Source organism: Papilio xuthus, unplaced genomic scaffold, assembly GCF_000836235.2.
Source record: "Papilio xuthus unplaced genomic scaffold, Pxut_1.1 DF828142.1, whole genome shotgun sequence".
Lineage (NCBI taxonomy): Eukaryota > Metazoa > Arthropoda > Insecta > Lepidoptera > Papilionidae > Papilio > Papilio xuthus.
The window spans coordinates 5,540,473-5,561,500 of record NW_013530507.1 but is presented as its reverse complement, the minus strand read 5'-3'; the positions used below and the strand labels follow the sequence as shown (position 1 = coordinate 5,561,500).

At 33.9% G+C, this 21,028-nt stretch overlaps 2 protein-coding genes across 3 annotated transcripts in view; one reads left to right on the top strand and one right to left on the bottom strand.

Moving 5' to 3' along the window:
* Positions 1-25: 25 nt before the first annotated feature.
* Eaat1 (Excitatory amino acid transporter 1) lies at positions 26-12,759 on the top strand. 2 transcript variants are annotated; one of them, XM_013307755.1, is made up of 9 exons: positions 26-154; positions 4,598-4,875; positions 5,067-5,246; positions 9,321-9,412; positions 9,640-9,823; positions 10,117-10,350; positions 10,762-10,953; positions 11,399-11,533; positions 11,900-12,065. In XM_013307755.1, the coding sequence occupies exons 2-9, from the start codon at positions 4,613-4,615 to the stop codon at positions 12,063-12,065; spliced, it is 1,446 nt and encodes a 481-aa protein (XP_013163209.1). In that variant the 5' UTR covers positions 26-154; positions 4,598-4,612. The 2 variants fall into 2 exon arrangements, with proteins under 2 accessions (XP_013163209.1, XP_013163210.1); XM_013307756.1 differs by lacking the exon at positions 26-154 and having other exon boundaries at positions 4,613-4,875; positions 11,900-12,759.
* Positions 12,760-13,842: 1,083 nt separating this feature from the next.
* AkhR (Adipokinetic hormone receptor) overlaps positions 13,843-21,028 on the bottom strand; it is a 32,113-nt gene continuing 24,927 nt past the window's right edge. Inside the window, exons 2-8 of the mRNA XM_013307711.1 lie at positions 18,865-19,247; positions 18,316-18,464; positions 17,931-18,074; positions 16,274-16,437; positions 15,535-15,658; positions 15,080-15,218; positions 13,843-14,966 (exon numbers count right to left, since the gene is read on the bottom strand). Of these exons, the coding sequence (XP_013163165.1) occupies positions 14,757-14,966; positions 15,080-15,218; positions 15,535-15,658; positions 16,274-16,437; positions 17,931-18,074; positions 18,316-18,464; positions 18,865-19,125 (1,191 nt within the window). The 5' untranslated portion in view covers positions 19,126-19,247 and the 3' untranslated portion in view covers positions 13,843-14,756. The remainder of the gene's footprint in view (positions 14,967-15,079; positions 15,219-15,534; positions 15,659-16,273; positions 16,438-17,930; positions 18,075-18,315; positions 18,465-18,864; positions 19,248-21,028) is intronic.

Below are 21,028 nucleotides of genomic sequence, written 5' to 3'. Positions count from 1 at the left end.
GAAGACCAGACAGAGTGGCTCGTCAGTCAGCTCGCGGCAGTCGTGAGAAACGCACGTGCCGATTCAGCGGCTCGCGGCTACGATCTTAGTGATGCTGTTGTGTTTATCACCACACAATTATTAAGTGCTAACATATATTTATTTCACGAAGCCGGTAAGTATTTTTATAAGAAACAAAATTATCATCTTTTCATATTAATTAGACAGATAAATAAATAACATAAATTTTCCTCTCGCGAAATCCACCTGTTGATCTAGCCTTAAATTCATTTTATCTTATTTTTAAAAAGCTCTAAATTTAAATCGGTTAAGATGTAATCGTTATGGGGGTTTTATAAAGTCGTAATTGCAATTCGCAGATAAGGAAAATTGAATAGAGGGAAAGAATAATGAGGGAATGCCAATAATTATTAAAAGAGTTAATATTTAAAATCTTTTATTTCTAAGTATTAATATTATTATATACAAATAAATAAATATTTCGCTTTGAATAATGCTTTCAATATGGGCGGCAACAGGTTGTGGAATTCACCGTAGATGGGTATTTCAAACATCGCAAAAGGTTTTTCAGAAATATTTGGCCTTTTAATTAATAAGCAAATTTAATATTCATTAGTGTATACTTTTGTAGTCAATATTGTTTAATTTCTCTACTATTATTTCATATCATTAAATGCGTAGTGAAATTGAAAATAATTGTGTTAAAATTTATCTTTACTATTACTTCTTACGTATTTATTCTGATTAGGTAAGGTGATTAGTAAAATAAATAATTATGGCTTATCCTAACAAAATCGTTTAATAATTAGAAAATAACGAACGAACAGATTTATTTGTTCAAGGCAAATTATAATCGAGTACATTTTTAAACGTGGTTTTTTTTATTTTGCAACAATTATAAATCGTTGACTTCTTGTTAAGCGTTTGCTGAAAATGTTTCATTTATAGAATTCTAAAATCGGTCATAATTTTTATACGAACATATAATAAAAATGAAATATAATTTTAATTCATTAAAATAAAAAATGTTTACTAGGTACCTTTACACTTTATATTAAGACATTGAAACTGTCTTATTGTTTGTTCTTTTATTTTTCATTGTGGCTTATCCATTATATTCTTTCGTCTACTTCGCCTTGATAGTGGCCGGAAACACTTGTTGGCACAAATTACATTTGCAATGCTTTGTTGTGACCAAATGACTAATAAACTTTTTTGCGTACTCAGTAAAAGCTTGTTCTTCCGCCGGATAAAATTAATAAAATGCATTTGGACAGTAAATATTATTGTTAACGCAGTTTGATTACGATTTAAAATGACGTTGTGTTATGATTACAACTCAAGGAACGACAGGAAATTGATGTTAAAGAATGTACTATAGAATATGAAATTTAAAAAAAGAAAAAAAGAAGTATTCATTTACAAAGAAAAAAATAATAATTAAGAAGTTTACTTGTTAGTAAGATCTATTAATGTCAAACTTAAAAAAATATTAAAACATATTATAATAAGTACTTTCACTCGATTAATCGTGGGTTTCCGACACCAAATCTCATCTCTCATCATCCAACAACAATATGGTCTTAGAACCCACGGTAAGTTCTTTAAAACCAGTTTTATTTCACTTTTTCTAAAGAAAAAAATCTGCAATTAGACTCACTTTTGTTAAAGTAGCGCGTTGATGTCTAACTGTAGTAATTTAAGAAACGAGAAAATGATGACATAATTGTCTCCCGTGATTCCGTCCGCGCGCGGAATTAAAAAAAGCCATAGTATGTATTCTTCCAGACTATGTTTTACAACCATGCCAAATTTCATCGAGATCCGTTAATCCGTTCTATATACCTTCAAACATCCATCCGTCCATCCAAACATTTACATTTATAATATTAGTAAAATGTTCGCTTTATGTTATTTAACTGCCAAATTTATTTATTTATAAAATAACGAATTTAAATTCGAGTACATTTTAAGAGAATCGTACCAAATTTTACTACGTACAATCTTTTGTTAAAGTATTATATTACAGGTTTACAATTTTTTTATATAATACGTACCCTAGAACGATGGTTGAAACTGATCCCCACTTGTTCTGATTCTCATCGTCTCGTGAACAAATGAATGTTGAACGAATGCTCAGTTGTCATCGACCTACATCAGGGGATTACCGTTCACAGATCCATCTCTCACTTCAACTCTACACAATGAAATAGCTTACACCTCAAATAGCACACGATAATTCGCACTTTTATTTTAAAATGCAACAAAATGATCACTTAATCCATCGATTTTTTGAATTTTATTTTATTATATAATACATTGATGACTAATTTTATTATTATACGTTGCTCGTTTATTCCTTGTCTAAAAAATAAATCTAAAGAAGTGATTAAAACATGGGATAATTCAGCATTTGTCAGGCGTCAAAAGTTTAATTATCGCACTAGCTCAAGTAGCCATTTTAACATCTTGGTATCGAACTCAGGGTTATGTCTGAGTGCCTTTTTCAGATTGAGTTTAAGATAACTAGATAGCTCTAATCGATTACATCAGAAACAATTAAGGACCTCTGTGACAGTTTTACCTACTAACTGCCTTATTAATTGACCTTCCGTTTTATTCCTTTCGAGGTACGGAACCCTAAAAGTTATGTGATAAACTGTCGATAGTAATGATTGGTGATAAGCATGTCAACAGTTAAAGTGTATTGCGGTGCGTGTGAGCGCTGGGAAGCTGAGGGAGCGTGGGGGAGCTGGGGGAGCGTGGGGGAGCGCGGATCTATCGCGCGGCCGCTAACTAAAGATTTCCGCGCCGACATCCGCGCGTACTCGTTGCGCCCGCGATCCCCCAGGCTCCCACGTGTACCAGCGATGGTGCATTTCACTCATATACTTGCGAAATTCAGAGTTGGCCAAACATTTGAACATTGACGTATTCGACAAACATGCTAGGAAAGTTTTATTTTTTTTGTGGTAAAGGGCGATTTATCCAGAAGATAGTAGGTTAAATCTTAGACCGATTAACGAAGACAAATCATTCCAAATTAGTAGTCATAAATGTAAATCGAAATATACCCATGAAAATCGGCACAGTCTTTACGAGGTCGCAATGGAACTGACATCTGATAAAAAGCGTGAACTTTACTAATCTTTTAATCCGTATTACTCAGACGTAGATGACGTAGAGTCGAATTCCCAAGACGTACACGTGGTCCGCGAGCCCGTGACAACAATAGTCGGCACGCGTTGCCAACAAATGCCATTTGCTGTTATGAAGAAATCGTCTCTTAGCACGATTCACGAATTAATGCTATTCTAATTATATTACCGAACATCAAATCAATATGTTTTTTAATTAGTAAGTTAGTATTACTAATATTATAAATGCGAATATATAGATGTATGTATGTTTGTTACTACTTTTAGACAATTATTAATAAGAATCCTTTGGTGCGAATGGCGCGCATTCATTCCAAAGTGTCAGAATGATTAGTGAGGGGACATAAACGTCGACATTTTAGTAAGACTAGTGTTGTACCGGCATAGTGTCGGATTTTCTTCCGAACACGTATCACCAGAACGGTAGAATGGATCTAGCTGAAATAGGCACATGTATTACATAGTCTGGAAGAACACAAAGGCTAAGTTTTTTTTTAACGGAGTCGCGGTCGACAGCTAGTTATAATCATACCTATCAAATGTTTTATCAGTTTTGTTATATATTGTATATATAAATTAGTTTAAAGTGTGTTAATGTCTATTGTTTAATATGTCTATTGTTTAAAAATTACCGCGAAGGAAACATTTTTGATTATTATTACACTTATTTGTTAAAACTCATAATATTGTAGTTGTGTTATGTCTATTGAACTATATTCAAATCTTTTGGATCTAGTCGATGTGAGTTATTTGTTTATGTATATTTGAAAAGTAATAAAAAAATAATCGTAAATTATTAAGAGTACAGCGTTAGACAAAGTGCATTCGCTCAGAAGCGATTTCATGACGAACTTCAAAACTTCAAAAACAAATGTTTGTTTGAAGGTATCTCCAGAACGACTGCATGGATTATTATGAAATTTGTCATAGATGTAGAACACAGTCCGGAAGAACACATAGGCTACTAATTAAGTTTTATTTAAATTCAGACAGCTAGTGTATAATAAAAAGTAAAATAAATAATACACTTTGTCTAGTCCAAAGCTATTTTAGATACTGTTTTCTACGTAACTATTATTGTTGTATAATAAAATACATATTATGGAATATATTAGAGAATTGACGCACATGTTTACTATTTCTTTATCTTTATTGACTCAGTTTAGGGTTATTACGATTTTCAGAAACTGCTTTAGAATCATCGCCATTTGTTGTTACGAGTTTGAGAGAAATGTAAAGAAAAACTATATTTTCTGCGTAATGTTGCTAATATAAATAATTTGTATATATACAAATGTTTTTATTGACTTCAGAAAGGAGTTCCACATTTATTTAAACTGACTTCCAAAAGGAGGTTATTTATTCTCCAGTATGATTTTTATGTATTAGTTCATAGCTCCGCTCCAAGTACGCCTATTTTAATGTATTTTTCTGTTTAGAAATCACTACCGAAGATGCCGCTGCAAATAAGACGGAATTGTCCGCTGTTCCTACGCGAGAACCTGCTCACCCTACTAACAGTAATCGGAGTGGTGTCCGGGACGTTACTGGGATGGGGTCTCCGTGCGTCGGGGCACGAGTGGTCGCGCCGTGACGTCATGTACTTCCAATATCCTGGGGAACTTTTCCTAAGGATGCTCAAGAGTTTGATAGTACCATTGTTGGTATCCTCGATTGTTTCGGCTATAGGTTCACTGGATCTCAGTCTATCTGGAAAGTAAGTCAATTTTTTCGTTTTCGTTTTAGACGACCATACTTGATTTTTACACTTGGTCTTTTATGTCCTGGTACAATTGTCTTGTCAAAAAGTTACAAGTAACGGCTCCTTTAGTGACATACATTTAATAGAAACTCAAAAATAACATTTCATTGTAATAAATGATGTTAAAACGTATCAACGTGTTCCAGGGTCGGTCTCCGAGCTATCATCTACTACATGACGACTACCGTATGCGCGGTGATGCTGGGCATTGCGCTTGTCACCACCATCAAACCGGGCAAAGACCCGGAGGCGTACAGCCAGCCGAATGCCACCAAAGTCGTCACTAAAGACACATTGACTTCAGATACACTGCTCGATTTGATAAGGTAAGTTTTAGAAAAAAAATATCAGCAAAAGTCTCATTCTACGTCATATTTTAGGACTTGAAAACTTGGCTAAAAGAGTATTAGGTTTGTTATGAAGCTATATTTTTTATCTGTTTCGATAGAATCCTTACAAGAAATTAGTAATCGTAAATTTATGCAAGTGCATGTCTAGTTTAGTGACGTTAACTATGCACGCGCAAAAAGATAATTTACCTACAACACGTGTAAATGCGTCATTAGGAGTGGGCAAAGACACATTTTTATGTGCCGAATTTTTTTCGCAAATCTTTTGGTTATAGTCTTCCAGTTCACTTTTAACCCTACTTTAGATTATATATACTAGACTATATATAGGCGACAGCTAATTTATAACGTGGGATGACGACGTATAAGAGGAAAAGTGCTAAGAAATCTATTCATTAGTGTGTCATGTGTTTAGATGCAATCAACAATTGCATATTCGAAACTATTCTGACATCGCGGATGAAATATCAGCGGCCGAGTGCAATTGGCTCGCGGCCTTTTCCTAATCGTCGGGATCATTCATCACTTTAATGTTTTTAATAGGTGCTAACTCGTCGTTTAATTTTCGCCATCCGTTTGAATTTACATTTGTTATTCAATAGTTGATATGTTCGATAATCATACTTACTTCTTACTAATATTATAAATGCGAATGCTTAGATGGATGGATGTTAGAAGGCACCTCTAGAAAGGCTCAACAGATCTTAATGAAAGACACAGATGTAGAACATAGTACGAGGAACACATATAGTTACTAAATTTTAATACATCTAGTTAACAACTATTTTTTTATAAACATAGATAATGAATATCTAGTAAAATTAACATTTTTATGGCTGAAATTCTGTCGCAAGCGGTACATGGATTGGGTGACTTGATTTATATCACAAAACAATTTTCATAGTGCTCTCCCTCATAAGAAATTGAGTAAACAAGAATAAAAAGCCTGCTTGCTTCAATATTCTAACTTGGATAAAGCCACAACCAAAAAATTTCTTTCCACTGTCCTCTGTGTTATGCTACTTCACAATTAGGATGGAATTGTTTACCAAATTTGTCTTGATCCTCTTGAGAAACCTTAAATTATTCTCTAACACATTGCAAAGTCTCTTTGTAGTCAATCAGCCAATCATTTCTGATATACGTCGAGGTGCGAGAGGTCACAAGTCAATAATTAATGCCTCATTTTCTTCTGGAACGTTCTCCTTAGCACCAGTTATTTTATTATTTAGTACAGGTTTTGCTGTAGAATGAAGGTAGTAGAAAGAAGTAATACACGAGTAGTTTGGTATTCTTTGTATAATAAAGCTTTTGTCAATCTTCGTGTACGTAAGGAATAGGGTTGTCAACTGTCAATAAACGAAGACCGCCATTGACAACGAAAACCACCGAATACCAATCTTATTAATCCTTGATTCTTTTGTAAACGAGTAAAAAAGCAATGTCCACAACTATCCAGTGGTCATCACCCAGTTGTCCGTCCCAGGTATCGCTGAATGGATGTAGCTGATATCTTCGGGAGCTCCATGTCCGGGACTAGGTTGGGACGGCGCGGGATCGGTTAAATTAGAGACGTTTGTTGTGAGACCAAGGCTCACTTCGAGTCGCTGTATCGCCCTAGTTAGTTTTTAGATAGAGGACGACAAGAAAATAAAGATTTAAGAACTATTTTCGCATCAACCTCTGACCCGAAAACTAATGTCAAATGTAAACTTCAAGATGTGTCAGCCCTAGTTGTGAACGAGGCGATAAGGTTATGGGATAATTGGGCCATTTGTGTGAAGTGGGCCATAGGTTAACTTGTCGCTTCTCTACACACGAACATGCAACAACTGTCATGTGTATAGTTTTTTTTTCTTTTGTATCGTCTTTTTAAATGCAATTTTGACTTTATGCTGTTACTCAGTAATTAGATAACAAATTATTTATTTTAAATAATTAATACTTCAAGTAAAGATAAAATATGTGTAAAGGTATTGCGAATATTATTAGTCGCCCGCAACTCTGTCCGCGCAGAATTAAAAAAAGACTTAATAAGTAGATCATGTGTTCTTACAGACTATTTCCTATATACCCTCTAACAAACATGCATCCATCCATATAAACTTTCGCATTTACAATATTAGTAAGTAAGAAGTAAGGTGTATTATAAAAATCTACGAAAATTATAATTAAAACTCTACGTACTATATGTACGTAACAGTTTACTTAGTTAGGACTTTGAGTGCGGCAAGATTATTTGATTAGTCCAAATATTAACTGTAGTGAATAGCGAAACGGTATAGCGTTAAATTGTTCATCGTAATTGTCTATTAGGTGTTAGTCCCCGAAGTGAAACTGTCCGGGCGTTCGTTCCCTACTCGTCACTCTTCATCAGCCAAATGGTTATTTATACAGCGCCCTACATACGTTATTAGGGATGTCAACATTCTAACAGAAATAAACACGTAACACTGGAATGACCTCCAAAATTAACGGAATGACATTGATGTAGTAATAATCTATTTTTGTATTATATTCAGTTATTTCGGATGGGTTTTTTTTATTCTGTAATATTAGTTTTATAACCTAGAGTGCTGTCTTTTAATGAAATATAAAAATATAATTGTAAATTGTCGATTATGTTTTCAAAAAGAAAAAAATAGGTAAAAGACAAGTTGGATCAAATAACTATTGACAACCCTGGATAGTGAGTTTCAAATGTCGACACTTGTAAATATGTTAAAATATGCAGGATCAAATATAAAGCCTTATTGTATCCTTCAAAATATTTGCCTAAATCTTATAATAATGATTATTGTATATTAGGGACTTACTTTAAGATAATCGAAATGAAAACGAATCGCTGAAGAAACATTTTTGTAGAACTTCGCGTATACTCTTTTTTCTGTAAATGTTTAAGTGGCAACCCTAAGCGTAGTATCAATCAGAACAATGACGTTGCTGATCGCTGTGTTACAGATTGCCAGGTGACAGTACAAAAGGTCAATCGAATAAACTCCATCGACTTTGCAAAAAGAAAAAAAAAAGATCTTGGGCGAAAAACAAAGATTGTACTAACACAAAAATTATTTTTAAGACCTTTTAAATTTTACTAGTCTTGTGATTTAGAATGTCATATATGTAGTTGACTTAACTATTCAAATGCTTCTCCTTTTACCATGTCCATAGAAGTTACTTTTTTAGTAAGTGCTGTTATAGCTATTTGTTGTCACAAATTTCATTTTTATTATTTTCGCTAATTGCTATAATAATGTCAAATTAACGAGCTATATGAATATTAAAAAGTTCGTGACCCAAACACATTTAGCTCCCATACGTACGGGCGATTTTTAACGCGCATAAAAAAACGTTTAAATAGAATAAATGCATTTCCAAGTACCTATCAAATCATTTGTAGGCTGTATCAAAAGTAACGCTTTAAAACGTTTGATATTGTTGCATTTTGAGCGCTGGTCGAACGAAACAATAGTGATTTTAAAACGTTCTTCGCTCAAGAGTCGCCAATGTCGTGACGCGGCGTTAAAAAAACGCCCGTCCGAATGAAAGCTTATGGTCGTGTTATTTTCATAACTTTGCAGTTTTTATTGTTTTTAAAATGGCTAATAGGTAACACAGGAAATATCTAACCTGTATATGCGAATATTATTTAATTCTTTTAAAAGATCCGTCCTTCGAACTCGATTGTTGTAGTATCATCGAGGATACGATTTTCATGTTATTCAAACGTCTGCTTTGTGCAATTTTATTGTCTCTCGCACGTATCCGCTGGTCTAAAATGGTACACTTTTCAACATTAAATATATTATTCAAAGCGTTTTTTATTAAGTAAGTGGCTACAAAAGGAATCCATTGTCTAGTATGCAGTTGTTCTAATGCATTTCTCTTACCGTAACTCTTGTTCAATTTATGGTTGTCTCTGTTTTTAAAAAGGGTGAAAGGGATGACAAAAATGTTTTGTTCAGGTTTTCCGCAATGGAATATACCTTCTAATTATGCAGATGTGTACAAAGAGTATAAAAATTAAATAAATCTTCTTGTCGTTTACAGGAATGTGTTTCCGGAGAACATCGCTCAAGCGACCATCGCATCTTATAGAACTCGATTGTCTTACGATCCTAAAGATAGCAAAATGGTCAAAGGTAATTTTAACAAGATAAACTAAACTTATTAATTAGACTTCCGGCCTCGCCAACAGCGCTGTGGAATGGTCTGTCCTCGGCGGTATTTCCGAACCGACTTAGGGTCCTTCAAGAAGCGAGCTTATCACCATCTCAAAGGCCGGCAACGCATCTGCGGTTTCTCTGGGTTTTGCTGATGTCCATGGGGGTCGTTGAACACGCATCATATAAATAATAATTGTTTTCAGGTCATATCGAGACATATAAGATAGAAGGGGACTATCAGAGCGGCACCAATGTATTGGGGCTGGTCTGTTTCAGTATTGTGTTAGGCATCACCATGGGCAAGATGGGAGACAAGAGCAAACCTTTGCAAGAGTTCTTCCATACTCTCTCTGAAGCCATGATGATCATCACTGGATGGGTTATTTGGTATGCTACTATCGAATTTACTTACAAATATCTTGTATTCAATTATTGGAAACTATCTTTCGCCTGTCTTTGCGTTAAATAAAAAAAATAACTGAGTAATCTATGCATAGCTAGCCAGATATATTCCAGACTCTACAATCTAGCAATCTACTCTTTTCCAAATTTCATCAAGACTCGTTGAACCGTTTTGGATACTAGCATTTTTGTTTGCTATCTTTTAAACTAATTCTATAAATTAATTGTTTTTCTTTAATTATATTAAGTACTTTCATAATTTGTAATTCGTTTTTCAGGCTTTCTCCGCTCGGTGTGTTCTTCTTAGTAACAGCTAAGATCATGGAAATAGATTCTTTCGCAGACCTAGTGGGTCGTTTAGGGTTGTACTTCATGACAGTATTACTCGGTCTGTTCTTGCACGGATTTGGTACGCTCAGCGTCCTATTCATGCTGGCCACAAAGAAGTTGCCATGTCGCTACATTGCTAAGATGGGTCAGGTTATGGCTACAGCGTTTGGAACTGCTTCAAGGTAGTATATCAATGAGTAATTAAGATTCTTATAGATATTTTTAAACCGAATGAACCAATACCATTCAATTCACCAAATACAGCGTGTTCTAAAATTCAACGATAATTCGGTAGGTGTATAGCCAGGTCGATAACTACATGGGGAAAAATGCAAAAAAAACTTTTTGTTTAAAAGTTACATTAACTTTTGTAACTTTTCTTTTCGTAATTTGATACTCTAAACCATATGATTACACACTGTGGCTACAAATATGGAAATATTCCTGCTACTTTTTGCGGTTTTTTTAATTACAAACTTCACTACTTAATAATCCTTTTAAATGGCTAGCTAAAAATTGTGATGGCAAAAAAGCGTGATGTTTTCTTTAGAGGGCGATCAAATAATTTTAATGAATTATTAATTGTATTTCAGTTCGGCCACAATGCCGATAACAATAGGCTGCTGTGATGACATGGGCCTGGACCCTCGCATCACTCGCTTTGTCATCCCTATCGGCGCCACTATCAACATGGACGGTACGGCGTTGTACGAGGCAGTAGCCGCTATCTTTATCGCACAACTCAGGAAGGTCGAGATGTCGTTCGGAAAGATTGTTGCAGTCAGGTAAAACGTTTAACGTAACATATTTCACATCAGATTTACTAAAGTTGTTTAAATTATTTCTCGATCATTTTATTCCCTACTCAATAATCAGCTACGCGCAAATCACCCATTTCTACTAAGGTCTTCTTCTTCTTCTAGCTCTACAGCCCTTTGTGGGCCTTGGCTTGGTCCTGCAATTTTTTCCACCTCGGTCTATCTCTGGCCACGGACTTCCAATTTGCTATGCCCACTTTTTTGCGTCTTTATTTACGCCGTCTATCCATCGGAGCTTATTTAGTTCTACCCCTACCTAAATATTGTAGATTCGTATTTAAGGTTTTCCTGTTCACATGCAAATCTTACCTCTTCATATGGTCTATACCATCCTAATCTTTTGCGTCGCGACCTTTAGTTTTTCTAACATAATTTGGTCTTATTATAAATTGTATGTTTCTTTGTGTGTCAGTGTGACTGCGACTGCGGCCAGTATAGGCGCTGCCGGTATCCCTCAGGCGGGACTGGTTACCATGGTAATGGTGCTGGACACCGTCAACCTGCCCGCTGAAGATGTCTCCATCATTCTTGCGGTCGACTGGCTTCTGTAAGTTAATATAATCATTGTTGAATTAGAGTATAACTGATGGCTGACGAGTCCAAAATGTTTCTAAAATATCTACGGCCGTTGAGATCCAGTATACTGAAAATCAATTGGCTAGTTTTATAACGAAACTATATAACAGTAGCCTGCGACTCCGTCCGCACGGAGTTGAGAAAAAAAACTTAATAAGTAGCCTACCCGTTCTTACTCCGTTCCGAAGATACCTTCAAACATCCATCCAACGTTCCATATAAACATTCGCATTTGTAATATTAGTAAGATTTAGTACAGGTGTTTGCATGCCATATTTAGCTCACTATTGTTAACTATTTAACATCGGTTATTAACTCAACTTAATAACTGTTACAGCGATCGATTCCGCACAACCATCAACGTCGTCTGCGATGCACTGGGAGCCATCATTGTAACCACATTATCACAAGGTGATATCGAAAAATCGCGCGTCATCCACCAAAACGATCGGGAACTAGCTCCCGCGCACGAACTTACCGAACTAGAGAAGGGCGATCATTGAATAACGTAACAGCTATTCGCAGTAATGTGTTCACATAACGTTGTAGCGGTTATTTTAACAAGTTATAACGTTAATAGATAATAACATAATTATGTTACCAGCCAGGAACAGTTTTTATTCATCGCAGTATGTTAACAACAAAAATAATTGTGATTATTAGACGTAGAAAGTAGTGTGTTTATCTAGCATTTAACTGTCACTTTCAGACCGATTTAAAGTAAATATCTGGTTTAAAGGATCGCAAAATAGGTCAATATTACAAAGTAATGGTGTTGCTATCTTTTAACTCAAGAACTGAAGCGAATGTTTAATGTTACCAAAGCTTTAGTAACCAAATCAAAAAAAGGTTTTAACGTATAGGTTAAAACCAATTATTCGTTAACAGTTGATGTTCATAGATATGTTCAAAACTATGTATAATCGACTGTTTGATTTGTCTTGTGTAAAAGTTATGTAAATACACATGATAAGTACTTAAAAACTATTTCATGGTTTCTCAAAAGTTTTCTTATCTGTAATGAGCATTTGAAGATTTTTGACAGGTCATGGAACGGGTTTTGAGACATTGGCGCCTTCGTAAAACATTTTATCTTGTAGTGTAATAGAAATACTCTCAAATTGATTTAAATTACACTAGTTTTTGATAATATTTTTTTAGTAGTTTCAAAATAATAAAACTACGACAAATTGGCAATTTTTTTGAAGCACAGCTAAGTGAGAGATATCCTTGAGAATTGAATTTTTAAAATCTGTATACTATCCTTCTATTTTTGTATATTTTGTTTAACAGTGAATGTGCCATATCGTAATTTAAATATTTAATTAGATAATATTAATCTCCAGTCATACATCTATTTGCATTCCAAATGAGTCATTTTTTTGTCGAACGTAGAACGATTCATTGTTTTGTTGACTTCTTTATATATATTTGTAGTCTATTAATATTGCTAGATACTTCAAAATTCTTGTTTTTCGTTAAAGTTATGATTGATTTTCATTTACTTACTACATATATACTATTAAAACAGTTTTTATATAAAAATGTTATATTAGTGACAAAAGAAATGTAATTTAATTATTAAATAAGTACAAATCGTAGCCAAATTAATTATATTATAGATCGTAAGATTTATAAAATCTAATTTTATTAATTTAGATGACATATATTTTATTTGAATAAATTTATTTAAAAAGGTATTAAATTTTTTCTTTATTAGAACACAAGGAACATTTTATTATAAGACAAATAAATGTTGATTGTGAAGTGTGACATATTATTTATCTAGCCAGGTGATAGGGGCGCTGCTATCGCTGTTAGTCCTGTCAAAAATATATAAAACCTACTTAGGCATAGTAAACGCCATATAAAAAAATGAAACATGTACATTTTCTGACTTTGAGTGTGGTGGCGCTAGTGAGTCCCATAATTTAGTTTGACGTTTGACTTGTCGATTTATGAGTTGAATATTGTGTAATCGAGTAGATTAGTTTGGTGTTGAAATCGTAGAAATATATGTTTATTGTGTAGCATATCTGTAATATTAAGATATGTCTTTATTCAGAATTGAAAAATCTTTACTAATTATTTTTAATATACTCGAAAAATAAGTATTTATCCGTTTATTTAATTTTTCCTCATATCCTGTAATTTTCATGGTTGCTTCTATGTATGTTATTTGAATGTGGCCGTTCTTAAATGTTATTTTAATAAATAATTAATACATTGATGTGGTCTTTATTCTACTTTTGTTCGGAATGGTTAATAAAATTCTTTGAATTTGTGAAATTCGATTTTATTTAATCTCAAACGAATACATTACATTTGGTATAAAACTCACTTATTCCACATACTTGAGTTTCCTCACAGCCAAGATTTACTAAATAAGTATAACAAATAAAAATATAAATTTTAAAAATGTTACAAGAACATTAAAACGAAAAAAAAAACCATGGATTTTAATATTTATATACAGAGTTACGTTTTGGTCAATCAGTCTCTTAAAAATGTATAAGTTACAACTTAAATTCTAAACTTTGGAATGTAGGAATAAAAACTAAAACGAATGAGTATCTCTAATAATTAATTACTAACATATAGTTATTTAAATCTGATAAGATATAAAAAAGAAATATTGCTACTGAATATAACAGTATTCTCTTGACTCATGTTCTTAAAAACCCACATCTTTTTACAATTTTATTCTTTTATAAAAACATCATCTTATGTATTGTTATATAGTCAACCAAATTTGATAATTTCATTTTAATATACGATTAAAATGCTTAAATATTTTTACAAGTAAACTATTTACGCATTTATACAACAATAATGATTATAAATTGAGAAACATAACCTCTTTTATTGTAAAAATGTCTTTTAAAAGTAAATTATTTAATTACTACTTTACAGTAATTAGTCAGTATTGAATCGAAGAAATGCTAGCGATTTTGCAAAATTGGTATATAAGATTATACTTTATACGAATATGACCCTAAAGGCTTTTTCTTAAAGCTTCAATTTTCTGTAACGATTTTGATCAAATATACACATATTAGTACTTACATCAGTAAATAGTTTAATTTACAGCAATATTTTATACTTACAATATTAAAATAGCTTTTAGCTATTAACTATGCATAACGTTGTTAAACAGCTATTTTTTGAACATCCCTAGTATCAAACGTCATAGATTAAACAACACCGTTATTTACGAGATTATTATTGTGGTTCAGTTGTTTTTGCGTTCCGTTTTTCGTATTAAAGGACGAATCTCTTCTTCCATTCCTCTCACTGGTGAGAGAGCTTCGTGCTCGTACTAAAGTTGCTGCAGAAATTTCCATTGAATCGCCGAAAGGGAATCGGGATCCTCTTCTCATACTTCCATTACGATATCTTGCATTCTATAAAACAAAAATGTTTGTTTAATTAAAATTAAGTTAAACAATTAATGACATGAAGTCACTGGCTACATGGAACATCTTACTATCTCTTTAAGAAATAATATTTATCTTACCGGACCCGTATGCCAGCGATTTCTATTGAACACACCATAGACAATAGGGTTGGCACAAGAGTTTGTGCAAGAGAACAACCACATTGCCTTCTGAAAAGCAGGATCTAGACTTCTCACGGATTCTTTGTCTATCCAGTACCTAGAACGAGAAATTGTATGTTGTAAAGGAAAAGGCACCAATGTCTTTATACATGTGTTATGACAGTGGAAACTGATGGTTTTGTGTGTTCTGTGCTACATTGAACTTTACTCAATTATTAAGAGATATCAGAAATTATCTAAATTAGTTTACGAAAAACAATTATCCTAATTTAATTGTAATTCAAAAATAGACGCTTAACTACCGCACTTCTTAGGTCGTCTTTGGAATAGATTTGGTATGAGAAATCTATACTTAATATCGACATTAGTGACCATTAAAGTAAATGTTACTAGATACTAAAGTATGTACTCACCATAAGCAATAACAGTAGTAAGGAGACCAACACGTGAAAAATACCAAGACAATTGTAACAGTCATCTTCAAAGTCCTCGCTCGTGCTCGGCCGAGTATACCAACACCGCTGCGTCGCATTTTATCTGGAATTGAAATCATCATCAGTCCACTATATGCCAGACTACGGTACGGCCCCGAGTCTATCCTAAGTTAGGAATGACTAGGCTATAATCAACTACGCTGGCCTTTTGCGGGTTGGTTCACTTCACACGCCTTTGAATTTCTTCGCAGATCTGTGCAGGTTGCATCAATCATGATGTCATGATGATGAAACATTAGTTTACCTTTGCCGTAAGAACGTCGGATAAATGTACATATGAAAATCGAAAAGCACATTGGTACATGAAGGGATTCGAACCCACAATCTAATTACAAGTGTAGTGCTTAACCCTAAAGCCACCGACGCTCGTTATTGAATCGCCTATACTTTAGTTAATTATACTGATCTGGCTGTTAGAAATTCAGTTCCTTTGATTTGCGGTATTTCAGTTTCAAGTAGGATTTTCGCTTTAGAAGTGAAACTTTCAAGAGATTCTCGCCAGCAAAGCTCCTTTTAATCCCAATCAGAACAACGAAATGTAGAGTACATCCTCGAACCTGTCTTTTGTAAGGCTTAAGCCCGCCATACTATTTTGGGAATACTTTTTAACATCGTAAAAGTCTGGCAAATGCTCGATGTAATCGTAATGTACCCTTACCATTGGCGGTGTTGGCTCTACGTATGATCTCAGCGAGCGCAGCGGAGGAGCAATAGAGAGTGGACACCAGTGGAGCGATGTACATTAGAGTCATGTTGACAAGGAAGTAAGCGAACTCATGTCGTTCTGTGGGCAGTGAGCCGTATGACACGCATTGGAAATATCTGTAATAAAAACAAATATCAGATATTTTATGTATTAAAAGTGTTGATTTCTTAATATTTTTTTGTGTTTATGTCCTCAATATGTTGTAAATTCATAAGATACTGATTGTAAATTAGAGTTAAACACAAAGAGAGTAAACGAAGTATTTTAGCTTTGGCATTATTGTTCATATACCACTGTTTTAACTTTTGTCAAATATTAATTAGTTTATATAATTTTCAATATGTTGGCAACACATGTTCTCTAATGTGACCACGTGTTTTACTCCGCGATTGTAGCACAGAAAGTTATTTTCAAATCGAGGACATTTCCTATTTGAATTGGAAAGTTTATTAATTCCAATACCGAATTTACTTTGTATGCGGCGTTCATTCAAGGTTTTATAAATATGTATATTATAGTGCTATAATCTTACTAATATTATAAATGCGAATGTTTAGATGGATGGATGGATGTTTGGAGTTATCTCCGGAACGGCTGCATGGATCTGGCTAAAATTTGGCATAGATATAGAACATAGCCTAGAAGAACACATAAGCTACTTCTGAAGTTTTTTTTTTAAACCGCGCGGGCGGGGTCGATAGCTAGTATCTAATATTTAAGCAAATTGAAATTTGAATGTCTAAAGTAAGGATCTTTTATTAACCAACCTATAAGTCTAACATTATCTCGCTTAAAGTTTACTCAATAATCATCTTATTTGTAACTGTTTATGTAAAAATTTCAGTAAAGTAGCTAATATTTTATCTATCTAGAATTTTACTATCGAATTCTGAAAGGAATAATTGCGAACTGAAACGTAATAGATGTAATTATCTGCAACTCAGACGTTAAATTATATAAATTGAATCATTAATTGAATGGTCAGAGCGTTAGATCGTATCCCCGCAGTGTACCCCAGTGTCCCCGCAAATTACCGTAGTGTACCCGCCTTGTGGAGTGACCCCATTGCCGTGACACCTCTGTATTAAGTATTCAAAGGCTGTCATCAACCTTAACTTACTATAGTCACGTTAATTGACAAGAATTGAAATATCAAATACCAATTATTATACATTTATTTAATTTACGTTTCATAGACTTAGACAAAATTTATATTTACAATGAAAATTACTATTACGCGTTATTACGTAGTGTTTATGAAATGTTAGGGGGTAAGTTGACACTTGAGCTGCAGGCTTTCATCATCATCAGCTCACTATACGTCCCCACCGAGGGTCTCGTAGCATACCCTAAGGGTGATTAGGCCATAGTCAACCACGCTGGCTAAGTGCGGGTTACTGCAGACTTTAACCCTTTTTAATTCTGCTGCCCCACCCCCCTTGCTTGCTTTTCCATGCTTTTCCTTCTAAACTAAGACTTCATCTAGAAAGATTCATCATAAGCAACGCACCGCTAACATAAAAATTAAGTATCTGTGTAACTGGCCGTGGTTACGTAATCCTAGGTAATACGCTTATTTCTTTTCTTTGTACTGGATATATATACATACCCTTTAACATCAGGATGTTCTTCCAGGTGGAATATGAAGCTCTGCGGTAGACTGGCTAGACCAGCGCATATCCAGGCGGTGGCGAGGGCCTTGCGCACTCCCGCCTCCCATTTCACGTTCAGAGGCTTCAGAATTGCGTAGTATCTGCAAGAATGTATACCATATGTATCTTAAAACTTATTAATAATAATGAGATAATATAAGCCATAACCGATTCATGATTTGCTCGATATCGCATAAGGGTCCGTATACAAAGACTGTCTGAACGAACCTTAAGCTGTTTTCATTGTAGTTAAAACAGACTTTTTCTATTTAAAAAAAAAACTATTATTTCAGTGTTTTAGGACAGGTATTTGAATAGTACATAGACATATAGGAGAGTTACCTATCAACGGCGATACATATGAGGACGAAGCTTGAGAGGTACAGGCCGAATGTCCTGGTGAACATCATCAGTCGGCACATGAAGTCTCCCGCCAGCCACTGCACCGTGCCCGCCCACGCTATCTCCAGCGGCATCATCAGGAATGTCACCTGCATCACACACATAATGTTACTCTGCCGAAATACCCTTGTAAACATGTCTTTAAATATGTTTCGTCAGTGGAAATGCACGATTAGTTTAACATCAACTAATTACATGTATACATGTTGTATAGTACAACTCTAATTCGATCGCGGGATTGTCAAATTATTTGATAGTCATCGGCCCTGTTTGAGTTTTTAGTCCCCATTTTTTAGTGTTTGGTATATGTATATCTTAATCAAAAAAAGTTGACAAAGATCGTGTATCGAACTATATTATGTATATACTTTGGGTGTTTACCGTTGGACCGATAGGCTTACCGATCAATAGACCCAACGGGAAAAAACACCCATATACTTTAAACATATATATAACAAAAATATTTTAGATTAACAAATCAATACGTACCATCAGATCGGCGACAGCTAAATGCATGAGTAGCAAGTCGAGTCTACTCGCGCGAGCCGCTCGCCTCCTTTTCAGTAGTTGCGACAGGACAGTCAAGTTGCCAGTCGCTGATATTATCATTAGTACAGTATATACTGTTATCGAGACCATATGTCCATGGTTGAAACGCATTTCCAAAGGCAGTTCATTACTGGTGTTTAAATGAGTCCAGTTTTTCTGTGACGCGCCCCCCGGACCAGATACCTTCTCGTCTATATCCATGATAATATTCTTCTAGTTCTTTCTATAGTCTATGTCTACACGTAAACATTTTGATCACGTAACTCGTAATCTCGATCATTTCGTGGCGAATTTTCGGTGTACGGGAATTCATTGAATCGTGCCTGGAACAAAGGATTTCTTTCGCTTGATATATGAAGCAAATTGACTTTTATTTTGACAGGGAAAAAGTAAAGGAGCACAAAATCTCGGAATACATTGAAATCATGTAAAAGTTACGTCGGAAATGTGAAGGCGAATAAATGTTTTTGTACTCATTTGTTGTGTCTTGGACGTTAATGAAGCCAGATAACTGATACCTTAGGGAAACTATTATAGTTCTAATGAGTAACTGAGAAGTGGATCAAAAAATTGCAAACATCAAGACGGGTAACTAAATAAAAGCTTATAAAAAGGGAATGGTTACAAATTATTAAGACAATGATTTTAAAATTTAAATTACGAAACTAAAAATTAAATATAAATGTATTTACTATTATTTTCAATAATTTAGTATACTATAATATTGTTGTCATATTACTTAATCTGGAAGTATTTTAAATTTTTAATTATTTTTACTTTTTCTCCCATCATAAAATCGTTATGTCGGTAACAGAGTTTTTAATTATCTGTAAAACAAACAATACATGAATCTGAAAGTATTTTATCAATCGATAACTCAACTCAATAATAAAAGTTGATTCAAAGTACAAAGTACTTTCAAAGCTTTGTAGTATGAGGTATTATTAAACAAACTTTATCGCGGCTCGCAATTTCGCACGAGGTACATTACTATACAATGTTATCGTGGGTTCCGAAAGCCGTGATACATAATGAATAGATGTTTTCATCCATTTCATTTATTTAAAAAAGCACGGACTATCCTTAATATTAAAAAAAGTGTACACAGTCGTAACCTAATGTTCGGCATCTGTGTGAAATACATAAATGCTCATACGTTTGTAGTTAACTTCGAGCCGCAATAAAGTTTGAATCGTATAATACAAGCTGTCAACGTTAAAATCACTTCCATAAAGTTGGAAAGTTTTTAAATCAATTTTGTTATTAAAATCGAGATTAATAGAAGTCATGGTAACTCAGTTTGTTCTTGCCTTGTCGTGATAATTAAAAAGTTAACTTTGTTTTGCTATTTGATTGGAGCAATTTTGAAATTAGAATAATATACTTAATTCTTCTATATTGTCATGACAAGCTAAAATTTTGACAAGTTAAATATAAAAGTAACTTTACGTAGTAACGTTACTTTTTTGTACTTATAGCATTCTACGGCGTAGCACCTCTACGAAACATATTAACTCTGTTATAAAAGAGTGAAAGAGATGACAATATATTTATATTTTAATATATGACACAAGTTTCACGGCTGTGGACCAGACTGGATTGGAAGGGTACATTCCAGTCTATTCCAGTTCGTCGGTTATAATAAAATGTAAACTATCATTATTGTCTATTATTTCATGCTTTTACGTCATTGATAAAAATAGAAACGATATAAACAGACAAGGAGAAAGGCTTCAACACGGTACAAGTTTAAGTAATAATAAATTGAAGTTCTCATTCAGCTTCAAGTGCTCTTAAGTAACCCTATCCTACGCAAGCGTCCGTGCTACTTGATATTAAATAGCTAGAAAATTAACAGATTTTTTTTATTTACAAAAAATAATATGTGTATCATTTTGACTATATATTTAAGCAGCAATAGCCTAATGGTTAAGGGTACGGATTTCCTATCACGAGGTCGGGGTTTTGAATCCCTTCATTCGACTATTGTCGTAAACCATGTCTTAGCACAAGAATACAGCTTAGTTAGAATAGTAAAAGAAATATTAGTAAATTAATAAAAATCTTATCATATTTGACATAACAAAGATTATACTCGAATGCA